The sequence below is a fragment of the Rhipicephalus sanguineus genome, chromosome 6 (assembly GCF_013339695.2).
Source record: "Rhipicephalus sanguineus isolate Rsan-2018 chromosome 6, BIME_Rsan_1.4, whole genome shotgun sequence".
Taxonomy (NCBI): Eukaryota; Metazoa; Arthropoda; class Arachnida; order Ixodida; family Ixodidae; genus Rhipicephalus; species Rhipicephalus sanguineus.
This window is the reverse complement of record NC_051181.1, coordinates 33,599,093-33,613,470: the sequence shown is the minus strand read 5'-3', so window position 1 is coordinate 33,613,470 and position 14,378 is coordinate 33,599,093. Positions and strand designations below refer to the sequence as shown.

General features: G+C 48.4%; 2 protein-coding genes across 2 annotated transcripts in view; both read left to right on the top strand.

Annotated features, from left to right (window-relative positions):
- The window catches only part of LOC119395686 (uncharacterized), a 299,084-nt gene that overhangs the window by 122,223 nt on the left and 162,483 nt on the right, over positions 1 to 14,378 (top strand). The gene's annotated exons all lie outside the window — the stretch shown is intronic.
- LOC119397180 (uncharacterized) lies at positions 8,260 to 10,936 on the top strand. Its single transcript, XM_037664618.1, has 6 exons — positions 8,260 to 8,924; positions 8,987 to 9,095; positions 9,606 to 9,728; positions 9,847 to 9,865; positions 9,982 to 10,070; positions 10,793 to 10,936. The coding sequence occupies exons 1-6, from the start codon at positions 8,551 to 8,553 to the stop codon at positions 10,934 to 10,936; spliced, it is 858 nt and encodes a 285-aa protein (XP_037520546.1). The 5' UTR covers positions 8,260 to 8,550.

Below are 14,378 nucleotides of genomic sequence, written 5' to 3'. Positions count from 1 at the left end.
TTAACACCTGGCTAAATTTGCCGTTCCGCTGTTCGCAGCTTCGCCTGGCGGGTATGTGCCAAAAAAATTGGGCAAGCCCCAGAACTCATCTGCGGATTGCAAAAAATTAAGAAGCTACCGTGCACCAAATGCTAACGTTGTGTACACAGTGGTAATGGTTGTCTCGACCAATAAACCAATAAAAAAGGATGAAATTGAACCTGCCCCTGAAATGGAAGACCTGGATGACCCGATGCAGCTTGCTAATGTTTTGAACGTTGGGAGCCGAACGATGGTGTAGTCGGAGTGCTGCGCTTGTGTGAATACCGAACGTCGAAGGGCTTTACTTGACCAATAATGATGAAGATTACACTTTCTACCGGACAAAGGATAATGTACACAAGACTTTGGCTGCCGAGTTTGCTAGGCTAAAAGAACACCCCCTTGATACGATTACTAATAGGTATCACGCAGGCCCGTAGCAGGAATTTTTTTCGGAGGGGGGGGGGGGGCGCACTCCCTGAAAACCTTGACATTTTGAGAAAAATATCTACTTCACCAAAACTTTGGGGAGGCCCGGACCCCTAGCCCCCCCCCTCCCCTGGCTACGGGCCTGGTATCACGAGCTATTTGACAAGGTAGCGGGACACAGAATGGGAACACAAACAAGCGCATCAGTTTAACAAGGTGTCCCAAGATGAATTTGCAATCACCGTTCGTAATGTCAGTGTGACGTCCTACTTGTGTTGACCGGACCCCCGGCCTCGTAATGTGCTTACACCAATTCTCTTAATCGACGCCTCGAAGAAAAGAAGACCCTTTCCCCATCCCACCGGAGGCGACGAAGACAGCATTCCGCAACGGGGTTCTTGAAAGCTTTTGTCAATGGTCCTCGCAGGGCCCACCACGCAAACGCCAGGATCGGGTGGCAGCGTCCTTGGCTAGCGGTCACCGCGGCTGCGAGGCGCCGTGCGCGCCCTTCAGTTTTATGGCATGGGCAAAGCGGAGCGCCTATTGTTGATTTCATTCATGCGACTTCCCCTGTGCCGGGCCAGCCATCCCGTCAACGGGTCTGCTGCTCCCGGGGCTCATTATCGTGTCTTCCGTGAACGACGCCTGCGCCACTCGGGGACAAGAAGCGGCAACTGCGGGGAACTGTACCGAAGACGCCTGTTACAAGCGTTGAAGCCCGACCTTGACATCTGGTCGTCAGGCACCGGGGAAACGGGAGTGATGGGCACGGCCAGAGGCTTTTCTGCACAGTGCTCAGAACACTGCGCGTTGGACAAAAGAGACGGTGCGCTTTGTTTGAGCGCTGAAATTCCTCGACGTCCCCGCATCTACAGAAAGTTTGTCAGTTGCCCTCTCCAAGTTTTGCGCTTGTGCATTTTCTTGCTCTGCTTTGCCTCAGGAGAGGGTTTTGCGTGGCTGTGGGTTATGAGGGCGGTCGTTGGGCCGATACAAGCTGACCGACAAGGAAATATGTTTCGTAAATAGTGACAATTGGTTGGGAGTCACGGAGGGGCGGAGTCGGGGCCTATGAAAAGCGACAGCGGGACAGCGATCGAAAAAAGGATTGGAATGGGATGAGATCGAGATGGAAGACGATGAGATGAGGACCGAGGCAGAGGATGGAACGAGATAGAGAGGAGACACGATGATGTGATGACAGAGATGGGGACACCTGAGGGAGATGATGAAGGGGATGATGGAGACCATTAGGAGGAAAGATGAGATTGGGAGAGTTGCAGCATAACTGATGACTATTTTGGTTCCTAGTGAGGAATCCATTGGGAGAGTCCGGTCGTTCGATGCCCCGAGAAGTGAGCGAAAACGATCGTTAGATGCTTGGAGCACGCAGAAATCCGCCGCGACAACCGAAGAGAGCCCTTAGACGAATTGGACAGTGACCCTGAGAACAATTCACGAGCCGTGACCCGAACAACAAGCCCCTAGGCCTGCGACGACATGGACTCAGTCGTGAGATGAGCTAATTTCCTTTCTATTTTCACGAACTTTCCAAAGTGGGAAGCAGCGTATTGGGACATTGCGCGGTTTAACTAATTATTATCTTCACCCTCTCGTGCTGATCACGTTGTTGTATTGTCATTGATATCTTCCTCATGTAATCTGCACTCTATGTCACGAGTGTTGCATTCCTTTGTTATGATTTTGTGTAGCGTGTGTTGTGTGCGGAGAGCACTGTGTGTAAGCCAGTAATGATTACGATTAAATAATGTGTTAGTAAGTAAGGAAAACTATTGGCATCTCTTCCTTCCCGGCGCCAGCACGAATCCTTCCGAGTAGAAAGTTGTTGGGATGAGTAGCCAAGAGGGGCTGAGCGAGTGTAGTGGTGCTATATTGCTGCGGACAGCCATCAAAAGACGAATAGGCAGAAGACGACGACGACGATTTGGAGACTGTTGTGTGCCGCTGCCTTGCTCGAGTACTCTCCTGAAAATAACTGATTTACAGTCCCTAGTCTTCGTCTCTTCACGTAACAGTTTAGGTGGAGGTTTCTGCCTGTGATCCCTGTCAACGTCGTAAAACGCCCCAGATGTTCCCTGCTGGTCATATCCAACCAATCGACGTTCCAGTAGAGCCGTTCTTCCGTGTTGGACTTGATCTTCTCGGCCCCTTTCCTACGTCATCCGCCGGGAACAAATGGGTAGCCGTAGCGACTGATTACGCCACCCGATATGCCATAACACGGCCTGTCCCCACGAGCTGCGCCACCGACGTTGCGGACTTTCTCTTATATGACATCATTTTGCTCCATGGTGCTCCACGACAGCTTCTCACTGACCGTGGCCATAACTTTCTCTCTAGAGTTATCGCCGACATTCTGCGTTCATCCGCCACGCAGCACAAACTGACCGCCTCATCCCATCCGCAAACGAACGGTCTCACGGAGCGGTTCAACAGAACCCTTACGGATATGCTGTCGATGTACGTGTCGAATGGCCACCGTGACTGGGACATTGCTCTCCCTTACGTCACGTTCGCATACAATTCTTCTCGACACGCCACTGCCGGATTTTCGCCGTTTTATTTACTGTACGGTCGTGAACCCACCCTTCCATTTGGTACTGTGCTTCCTTTGGCTGCCACCCTAACTACCGAGTATACACGTGATGCCATAGCACTTCCCGACCATGCGCGCCAAATTGCCCGTACTCGGCTGACTGCTTCGCAATACACACAGCGACTTTACTACGATGCCCGCCACCGCGACGCACAGTTCTCGCCTGGCGCGCTCGTGCTGCTCTGGTCGCCTTCTCGTGATGTAGGACTTTCGGAGAAGCTCCTGTCTAGATACACAGGGCCCTACCGCGTCATCCACCAAGTAACACCCTTAACTTACGAGATTTCTCCGGTCAATCCCCCTTCACCCACTGCCGCGGCATCAAGTGACATCGTGCACGTCAGTAGACTCAAGGCCTACTCCAGTGTGTCTGACCCCTAATTTTAAAAGCTCCGGGACGGTGCTTTTACCGCCGGGGGTAATGCTGTGGACAGCCATCAAAAGACGAATAGGCAGAAGACGACGACGACGATTTGGAGACTGTTGTGTGCCGCTACCTTGCTTGAGTACTCTCCTGAAAATACACTGATTTACAGTCCCTAGTCTTCGTCTCTTCACGTAACAATATAGTGGCGATTTAACGAGGAGTAGAGGGATCTAGGGGCCTCCCCTCTTTGGCGGTCGGTAGCAGGGGGACGTCTCACCAGATCGTTTAGCAAGTATTATGCAGATTTGGAACACGATGATGTCGTACAAAGGTTAAATGCCTAACCCAAACATGGTGTGGTTTGGTACTACTTCACTGGGCTTGCCATAGCTCCACTTTGATGTTGGCGATAGCAGAGCCACACGTAATTTTTCGAAATAGTGCGTAATAGCAGTCACACGCATGTGCATATTGAAACAAGGCTGTCGCTTGTATCACTGTTTCCCTCACATGCTCCTACCAAATCAAAGTGGAAGCGGCCGTTTCCGCAGACGAACCGGCGAGATGAATCCCTTTCCCCTAGCTGTCACTGTGCTACGTGCTACGCGCCGAACAATCATTTGGAATGTTCGCGAAACTGAGGAGAATCCAAATGAGAGACGACGGAGGGTAGGACAGTATGGTGGAGTCGGCGAAGAAGTTATGTTGTTCGCGTAAGTCGTGTAGTGCGGTCAGCCGATCTCGAAGAATCGAGTGATGACACCGTGGGAGCACTGTTTTGAAAAAAATTGGGGGACCCTTAAGTTTCTATGAAAGTAAGCAGCGCGAAAAGCAAGGCGACGCACACAGAGAAGGGTGACAAGAAGCGCTGGGGAACACAAACAAGCGCTTGTTCTTGTCATTATTCCCTGTGGCCCAGCTATCTACACTTCTTTCCTTAAGCTTCGCCTTTAAGAGTTCAACGCGATAGCAAAATCCGGCCCGTAGTGCGCGCTTCAACCACTAAGTGCATACTTATTAACGCGTGTTGTTACACAAACACACACACACACGCACGCACACAGACACCAGGATTGCCACTGATTTTCGAGTGAATGTCGCCAAACGACGAGGAAAAAGTCGCCAAAAGTCGCCATTTTTTTACAAATTTCGCCAAAAAAGTCGCCATTCTAGATATGTGTGGCAAACCTAGTAATAAAAATTTCCACTCACGTATAGCCCCGTAGAATACAGTACCATCCAAGACCCTGAAATTATATTGACGTTTCTCGATGCCAGTCGTATCGCCCGCTTCACCATGGGAGTGCATAGTGCTGCTTTTCCGACTAGTCGCAAGATGTGCGTGGTGGCGCGAGGGTGAATGAATGAAACGCTCATGATATCATTCCATCTCTGTCCGCTCGTTTCAAAGGTAAAAGTGTGGTAAACCCTGGGCGAAAACCGTGAAGGCGTTCTTTGTAGACAGCTTTACGTACCTTTATATAAATAAAAGGGTTAAAAAGTTTATTGAAGGTAACACGACAAAATTCTTACAGCAGTCTTACACCTTTTCATTGTGAACTAATATGATACCGGACGCCACCGACCCTTTCTTATAGTGGCCTATATCTACACGCGTTAATCCAACGCGTTAATTATGATCAGCTAGACAATGTAAAATGTTATATAGCAATTGTTTTCATTGCACACGCTCACCGAGAACAGTGGAAAATGCCTCAATAAATATTCTTTATTGCACAAATAGCCGTGTATCCACCTCTCTTCGCTATTCCAAAGCAGTCTTTGCGAGCTGAATTGGGGGTACCGCAATAGTGAATAAGTCGCCAAGCGATTCAGAACATTTGGAGCTTTGGCGGAAAAAATGGTCGGAACACGTGCCCAACCCATCGTCTAGCCCCTTCAGAAGCGAAACTTTAGAGAAGCTTAAAACACCTAAAGCCATAAACTTATAGACACTGCCGCCTCGCGGTTTGCAAGGCAGTCCGCTGACAGATTTTGCTAAAATGTCGCCGGGGGACGTTCCAGTACCTCCTGCATCTAGACGAATTGAGGAGATGCACAGGAGTTACAGGGCGGACAAACCGAATGACGCGTAATGTGCACATTCTACCCGTGGGTTTAAAACCAAGAAAAATACAGAGAATGTTGCCGCTCATTCATTGGGAAGACACTAATCTTAGGATGCATAACTCAGTGGAGACCTAAGCCGAAAATCGCCAAAAATTCGTGAAGTCGCCATTCATAATTTTAGGTCGCCACGGGTCTCTCAAATTCGCCAATTTGGCGAAAAGTAGCCACCATTGGCAACCCTGACAGACACACACGCGTGCGCGCGATCTATCTATAGTAATGGTACAAGTTTTCGATCTAAAGCTCTTCCCTGTGCTAGAGTCGAGACATGTTTCTCAAAATGCCTCACAGATGGCAGCACATTATCTAATGTGAACCAGTGATCCGGACTAGGAGCGCTTCGCTACCTCAGTACTCTGAGTGTTTTCCTTCTCGCGTTTTCTATTTTTCTTCTTTCTTTTTTCTGTATGTTTTTTTTATTCTAATTGAAGGCTAGGATGCAAAACTTTTTGCGACCACCCGATGCAAAGAAAAAGCTACACTTTCATCATCATCATCATCATTTGCTGTTGCTTGATATCATAGAGTTTCTTACAATAATACCTAGAGGGGAATCTGGCGCTAGTGTCTACGCGGGCTCCTTGAGCGGCGCTTCACCATGGGAATGATGGGAAGTACAGGCTTCGGATTTGCTTCGGATAGATTAGGTTCTTGAGATTCGCGACGCTTGTTTGCCGAGTGTAAAACAAAGCGATATGAAACTATTTCCAATTAAAACTTGCTTCATTCTTTTGTACGTGAAATTTATTGCAAAAAATTGGCCGCGTATCTGCGTGCTTCGCTGCAAATGTCGTCTAAAGCCGATAGAAGAGGCGCTGCGTGAGATACGGACGCCATCTGGCAATACGTCGGGAAACATGAGTGCTGTGTTGCGGGCTGGTAGTCCCGGCGCAGCGGCAGGCGAAGACCGGCGGTGACCAACGCGACCGGTGGGGAAGCCGGCCTGCCCGAACACGCTGTTTGGCGCGATGCGCCGAAGGAGAAGAAACGTCCGCACTAAACGAGTACTCTCCGCAAACTCTCTTACTTACACGTCGCCTGGGTAAAACAGGAATGCCAGAGTGGCGCCCCCTGTCATTCGTACAATGCAATACTGAACCGAAACCGAAACACAACATGAGCTTGTGCAGAGGGCACGGAGGAAGACAAGTTTCAGCGCAGTCGCATTTTCAGCGCACCTTAAGACACTAGGGTTGTAACATTGTAGGGCGAGTAGGGCCAGAATGACCTTCACGACGAAAACCTGCCTCCTCAGTCGTATTCGCCTGGAACGTTGGTGTGGCTTCGCGTTCCCTCCTCCGCTCCTGGCCTTTCCACAAAGCTACTGCCTAAGTACGAAGGCCCCTACCGCGTCCTACGTCAAGCATCCCCAGTTAACAATATGATTGAGCCTGTTCAATCATCTACGGACCGCCGTCGTCGCGGCCGCGAGACTGTTCACGTCGATCGACTGAAGCCGCATTATGACCCACAGTTGCACCTGCTCCTTAGGTCGCCAGGATGGCTCCTTTTCCGCGGGGGAGTGATTTGTAACATGGTAGGGCGCAGACAAGAACGCCTGCGAAAGAAGAAGACGAAGACGGTTGTTGTTGGCGCTCGCGCTTGCTCGGCTTGGACCGCTGATCGCTTCAGCTGTGGCAGTCTTTTAATAAACGCGTTACTGTCTCAACGTTAAACGCATACCATCAAGGTCTTTAAAATTGCGTATCTATGTATTTTCTATCAAAGGAACACACCACCTAATACTTACGTAATGATGTTACGCCTCAGATATGCGTAATATTTACTTTTTGATCGACAACGTTCACAAGAATGAACAGCCGTACCAGTTCAAGATGGGTGGGCGGTAAGCAAGTGGTTCAACTTTGGCCGGTTAGCTGAATCGGGTGACGTGCCGACAAACAGAAAAACAGAAAGACAGACCAAAATTTCTACGTTTAAGTTCCCCAAGAAAGACTATCGTCTTTAAAAGTTTGCGTGACCATGAGATAGATAGAACTGAAACCTGGACAAATTCAACCATTAGGGTATGCATTGCTCTGCAAGTGTGTTCCAGATTTGGCATCACCAAATAATGAATTATTTCCTTTACAACACTTCAAACAAGCTCGCTTGTCTTTCCCTCTAAAGTACGCATTTTCTATTTATGGAAATAACAGTACCGTACTGCGTGAGAAACACTTAACGTATCATCTTCTGCAATGCCAGGTGCGTCTGTCCAAGTGGCCTGCCCCAAACGCATCTCTCGCTTTGTTTTGAAGTCGAGTCGGGGGAGCTTGATGGTGCGTCTACTTAGCTTCGCCGTCGTTTTGCACCCGATTTGAATGAGTCTTGGCAAGACGCGCTTATAAAAAAACGTGAACTCTATGCAATTTCCTGCACTGGCATGGGACGCTACATCTATGCGCAGCGGTGAGTGCACGACGCTTTGCTAAAACTGCCAAATACAACCTGTAAAGCTGCGACGTGGCAGCAAACCAAGAAACCTAGCGGTGTTCAGCCTCTTTGAACAACAAAGGCACTGCTTGAGTGCTTTGAAACGCACCCCACTACCCACGCCTCGCAAAGAACAAAACTGAAACTGTAGAAAACGATCCGTAAACAGTTCGCTAGCTAATGCTATCCAATCCGAAGACTGTACTTCCCATCATTCTCATGGTGGTTGAACGATCGCAGCGGCAGTTTCCTCTCTAGGGGGGCGATCGGAGATCTGTTCGTTCCGCGTTCATTCTGCGGGTAGCTGACGTCACAGGAGCGGGCGGGGTCAGCTCTCTCTCGCCGAAAACCGCCGAGAGAAAGAAGACAGCCAATCGTCAAGCGGCGAGCTTTCCGGAAGTAGACGCGCATCGTTTGGGGGACCGTATACTTGAAAACGAAGTGTTTCTCGTCTTCTAATAAATGCGATTGTTATACTAAAAGGCATTGTTTTTCCTTCTCAAGCTCAAACACTCTCTGAAATTGCAATAAATTTGAGTACTGACATTTATTAATGTTAGTTTTCCGGATGCTGTCGCTAGGTGGTGTCGCGAACCAAAAAACAAAGAGAAAAGTAGCGGGTAGCGCAGTTTTCAAAATGTCGTCGCGCAGGCGAAACGTGTGTGGTCCGTCCGGTCCGCGGGTGTCCGACCGCCAACGCGAGCTCCTGCTGGCTTTTATGGAGGAGGACCCCCAGGTCGCGACGCCCTCGTACCCATTGGACTCCTCCTTCACCCGCGAAGTCCGGGACGACCTCTGGAAGCAGCTGAAAACGCTGCTGAACGAGGCCGGCCCGGCGGTAAGGTCTGTCAGTCAGTGGCAGGCCTTCTGGCGGAAGGAGAAGTTCAACGCGGAACAAGAACTCATCCGCCTGCGCGAACAGCAGAGGTGAGTGCAAGCACTGTTATATCTCAGTGGGTCATTTTACACTTCCTGTTTGTGCTTTACAGGGGCACCGGAGGCGGCCAGGTGACGGGCTACCGTGGTCGCATCATCCAGCTGACCGGGACCTCACGGATCGACGGTGCGAGGGGCCCCGTCTTCGAGCGGTCGGAAGCGGTAATAAGCACTGCTTTGGAATATCACTGTTACTTCTTTGCTGCGAACTAGTGTGCGCATTAGCTTCTAGAAATTACGCGCAGTTTCGTTTACTTTTTGAAAAAAATTTCGAGAGGATCATTCTGCCTCTGCTGTGGTTGAGATACCAACATGCTGCGCCGTCGAGAACAGTGTGCTAGGCAGTCACATTCACGGTGATCACGAAAGAACAGCCGCGAACTGTATTTTGAAGCTCATTAAAGGACTGTACGTGTTCCAAATCATTTCTCAGACCCTGCAGTCGACTGAGGGGCATGGCCAGTGGGTTTGCCTTCTCTTCTCCCCAAAGTTTCAGTGGCATAGTATGCCACTGTTGAAACAGCCGTTAAAGAAGCATCATTGTTATGCTAATTGCAGCATAAGTACATGTTAGCACAATACTCACGAATGTTTGTGCCTCTCGGTTGCTGCACTGTTGGCGTTACTGGAGACAAGGTTGCAATGTAGCCTTTGTTTAACGTATGCTTACAGTTGGTTCCCCCAGAGCAGAGCCTGCAGGCTCGTGCGCTCTCTGGGGACTTCCGCCGCCCTCAGCCGTTGCCTGCACCGCCAAGGGTCTCGGTCGGGGACACGCCGGGCACCAGCGGCTTGCAGGTGAACTTTCACACCTTGCACTTTATGTTTCTTATTGCACTCAATGTGTCACTAAAGAAACTTCTTACTATAACAGGCCTTCGTGAGCTCTGCTCCGGCTGCCGCTGGTGTGGCCTAGGAGGATGCGGCCCCAGCGTGTAAGTTTGATGTTTTCCTATTAACAGTATAAGTCGTTTAATAAGATAATCCATTTCAGAGCTTTAAAACACTTGTTCCATAGGTGTCTTCTGTGAAGTAATGTTTTTGTTTTCAGTACCCCAGCGCCAACCGCGGAGGCGCCAGCCATCAGCCGTCCGCGCCGTGCTACCGAATTTAATGGAGCAGCAGCAGCAGACCAACACGGTTCGTGAATACCAACTTCATTAACTGCAGATGATATTACAGGCTCATAGGTGATGCTCATGCGTGCAGGTGTATGTTAGTACTAAAGAAGGGTTGAAGGTGAGCTAATTGTTTACATAACTGTCAGACTGAATAAGCAGGTATCCTGCTTTGTAGTTAAGGTGAAACAGTAAATTTACATGAAGAATGTGTAACGTCTCGAGATGGTTCCCTGTAGTGTCATATGCTTCTAAAGCATTATATATGAAAATGTGCTATTGCCTAAGGTTCTGTACAAAAAACGAACTTATGTAACTTATCATACACTAATGCACATTTTGCACCTGTGTCGCATCTGCTTGCTGCATGTTTTGCATACTGCAGCAAGTGAGGGTTCGGAAGGAGGTTGTGATTATGTCGGTCATCTCGTAAGGCCGAGCAACGGTTGTGTAGCCCTGAAAAGGGCTGTTTGGTTTCTTCTCGTGCAGAGGTGGTTGGAGGTGCGAGATGCGTTTGATGAGTTGAGCAAAAATGAATTCCGGCACCGTTTCGGTCTGTCCAAACGAAGTGCATTGGTTGTGCGTGGAACCGGCACCATTCATGGATGCCGTTGGGCCAGTGGATTTTCAACAAAGAGGAAATTGTTGTGCACACTGAGACTCTTCACGAACAGAAGCTTCCAGCGAAGAGTCCATAGTGAGAAATGCATGGATGATAATGGCAACACATTTCTTGGTTTCCAGCTCCTGGCACAGCTGCGCGATGTTGGCGATCGGCAGGCCGCGGCGCTGGAGCTGCTCGCTGAGAACACCAGGCGGCAGGGCGAGGCACTGCAGCAGCTCGATGACGCCTGGCCTCGTCAGCGAGCGTCAGGCTCGGAGTCTTGATGACGTCGTGGGCGAGCTGCAGGGCATCGGTGCCCTCGTCCGGGCCCTCACTGCGGCGCTCCAACGGCAGCCACCTGCGGCATAATTTGTCTTTTACAGTGGTGTTTTTTTTATCCTATGTATTCTTTTTCTTTCCCTGCATATCACAAGCTGTGATATGTAGGTTTGTTACTGCAGTGCCGTGTTTTTTATGTATTATTTCTGTTCATTTCATACCACGAGCTGTGATATTTTGTCTTGCGTATTCTTTTTTTTTCTTTCCCTACATACCACAAGCTGTGGTATGTAGGTTTGTTACTGCAGTGCCCTGTGTTTTTTTATATATTATTTCTGTTCATTTCATACCACAAGGTGTGGTATGTTGGTTTCTTTTTGAAGCACCCTGCAAATGTTCTCAGTAAATTTCCTTTTCCTGCATATGAGAAGCACAGATGTGCTGTTTTATTGTACATAGCACAGTGCAGTTGCAGTGGTGAATCGTGTCATGCCACGTCATTGTCTCTTCAATCTCATCATGTGAGGTTATACATTCAGCAGTTTTGTAGTAAATGAGCATAGCGCAATGAGATTGCATTTAGAATCATGTTTTTGCAATGTGATTTTTTAAATCTCAACATACGATGTAATGCAATAAGAAATTTTGTAATATATGCTCACAGTGTAGTGTATTTTTATATTTACAGTCTGCAGTAAGTGTTTTCTAGTCATTTCGATACATCCGGATTGCAGCTCGATTTTTTTGCACCTTTTTGCGAGCTTTATACATGCCATAAAATGGAAAAGCGATGCTGATATCCGCAAAGTTGGTGATATTAATATTGCCGAAGATGGGGGAAAAAGCGTTACGTCTCCGCTGCGATGAACATCCCAAGAAGCATGCACTGTATGGTTCTTAGGAACAAGACTGACAATAAGGCCAAGGCAGACTAGATGCTTTCAGCGCCTGACGAGTACACACAGCTTTCATTTACATCCACACCATGTCCTCATGTGTACAACCCACCCTTGCATATAACAGTGCATCGCTGACTCTAAACCATGCAAAATGCAAAACAAAAAAGATCCCTACGCAGTGCCGTGACGGCGTCTTTCTAATATTATTGCAAAGCAGTTCCGTGAAGCCACCGTACCACTTAGGAGGCAATAAATTCTCCAACAGTTTTGTGTCGAATAGCTCAATATATCGAACCAGTTATAGTCTTTTAGTCAATTCGATATATGTGGGTTCAACTGTACTTTGTTTTCATGTATTGCAATGACTTTTGTGTTGCAAAGTACACGTGTTGATGCAAAGTAGCTTTATTTTGCCTTATATGTGCATTGCTTGTGATATGTCTTGTGAATGCTTACTTCATGTGTAAAAGCAGTCCTTGTTTCAGTAAAACTAGCCCCTGTTGCTGCGCTAGTTGAGGCTGCCTTTTCAGGTTACCACTTTGGCTGTGAATGGCATCATGTGCCATTTACAGTTGAGCTCTCACTTGTGCTTAGTGTGAAGCACCATATTGTGACAAGCTGTTCAAAGTATTTCATTCAGATGGCATTGCTTGGCAAAGGGGCCATTCATTGTAAAGACAACCCTGTTTCATTAAAAATGTTGCAGCAAGTTGTCAATGTTGTTTCATTAAAAGAGTGCATTAAAATAAAGCGAGCTTTCCTTCAACGTGCCAGTGACTAACATAAGGAAAAAAGAGAAACACGCACCACGCAACCCTGCCGAGGTCGTTGCAGGCGGCTGCGTACCCTACGCAGGTGCGCAGAATGTGGGGTCCGCGGTCCACGGAACAGGTTGACCACGCGGCTGCGCTGCTGCTGGCCCTTGAGATGCAACAGCCGTGGTGCTGGACCTTGTTCTTGTGGCGGCGATGGCTCATTAGCTGCTGGTGGCACCTCAGAGTCGTCATCGTCGTCTGTGTCGTCATCGTCCCCTTCAGGAACAGGCTCACGTGCCACCATCGCAATGTTGTGAAGAGCTGCGCAAGCAGCAATGATGGTGGCTGCTTTGTCGGGGTTGTAGAGCAGAGTCCGGTAACGCTGCAAGCAGCGGAACCTGCTCTTTATGACCCCGATGCACATCTCCACAACATTACGCATGGTGGTGTGGGCCTTGTTGTACTCGCTCTCAGGGGTGCCACTAGCTGGACGTCCGAGCACTGGCGTCATGAGCCACGGTTCCAAAGGATAGCCAGAGTCTCCTGCACAAGGGCAGCATGACAGCTGTAGTTATAGTGTCACGTGGCAGTGATACTGACGAAGGCAGCAGTCAGTGTGTTCAAGACTAAACTTTTTTATTTCGATGAATTTGTGCCCAAAAATGAAAATACAATGTGAAAGCAGCATGAGCAACTGTGAGCCGTCAAGTAATCTGAACATTAGCAGAATGCGTCTTTAATAAAGCAGTTATAGAACCTTCCAGCGTTATCGCTGGTGCTTGCATAAGCTCTCGAAACTTGACTGTTTGCATTCTGCGTGTGATCACAACATATTGATCGAAAAAAAAAAGATCACGAAGAAGCTTTCCAGACATTGAGGCACTCAGCACCAAGCATTAACAATTGGTGTGGCTGAAACATGAATACATCAATATAAGGCAATAAACGAACGTGGAAATATCGTCTTGATTGTGGCAAAGATTGCCAGCACTTACCAAGCAAGCATTTGCCAAGCCGCAGTTCAGCTCCCACGTGCCGCCGAAGAGAGCTCCTCCGCCACACCCACGAGTCATGGCACGACCCCGGGAAACATGGATTGATATCCAGAATCCAGAGGTCGGCATCACAGGTCTGCGGAATTTAATTGAGCCAAAACTGTAGTCACAAAAGTCCTTGCAAAAGCTGTTATGTTAATGTAACTACATATGTCTGCATTGTTACCTGCCATTCAAACATGGCTATGAACACATCGTCGACTATAAGCGCTAACACATTCACTTGGCTTGATCAAGACAGTGAGAAATGGTATATAGTCTGCATGCTTATTGTTTGGACCAACCCAGCTTCTGGCCACAGCAGGCTTTACCCCAAATTACTCCTGTATGTTTGAGCAACTGTATCACAAACTACTTAGAACATAAAAAGACTCGCGAGTGAAAAAGGGTGATGAAACAATACGTTGTTAATTAAAGCAACGCCCATCACGACAATCAACAATGAGGACACACATTATGCATGGAGCGCTACTCTCAAGAAATACACATCGAGAATCATAGTTCAGGGTACATTTGGCGATCGATCAGCGATAATTTTATGCACTGTCGAGGCCACTGAAGCACAGCGAACTGCCCGTCGCAAGATTTCATCGCTTATACTAAGCGAGGTGCCCCGAGGCGAACCCATTACCGTTCTGAATAGTCGATTCAAAATCCCGCTCCCAGAACACTGTCGCAAGTCTCAGTAAAGCGGAAAACTAAAAATGAAACGATTCGCTACGCTTACAATGAATGAAT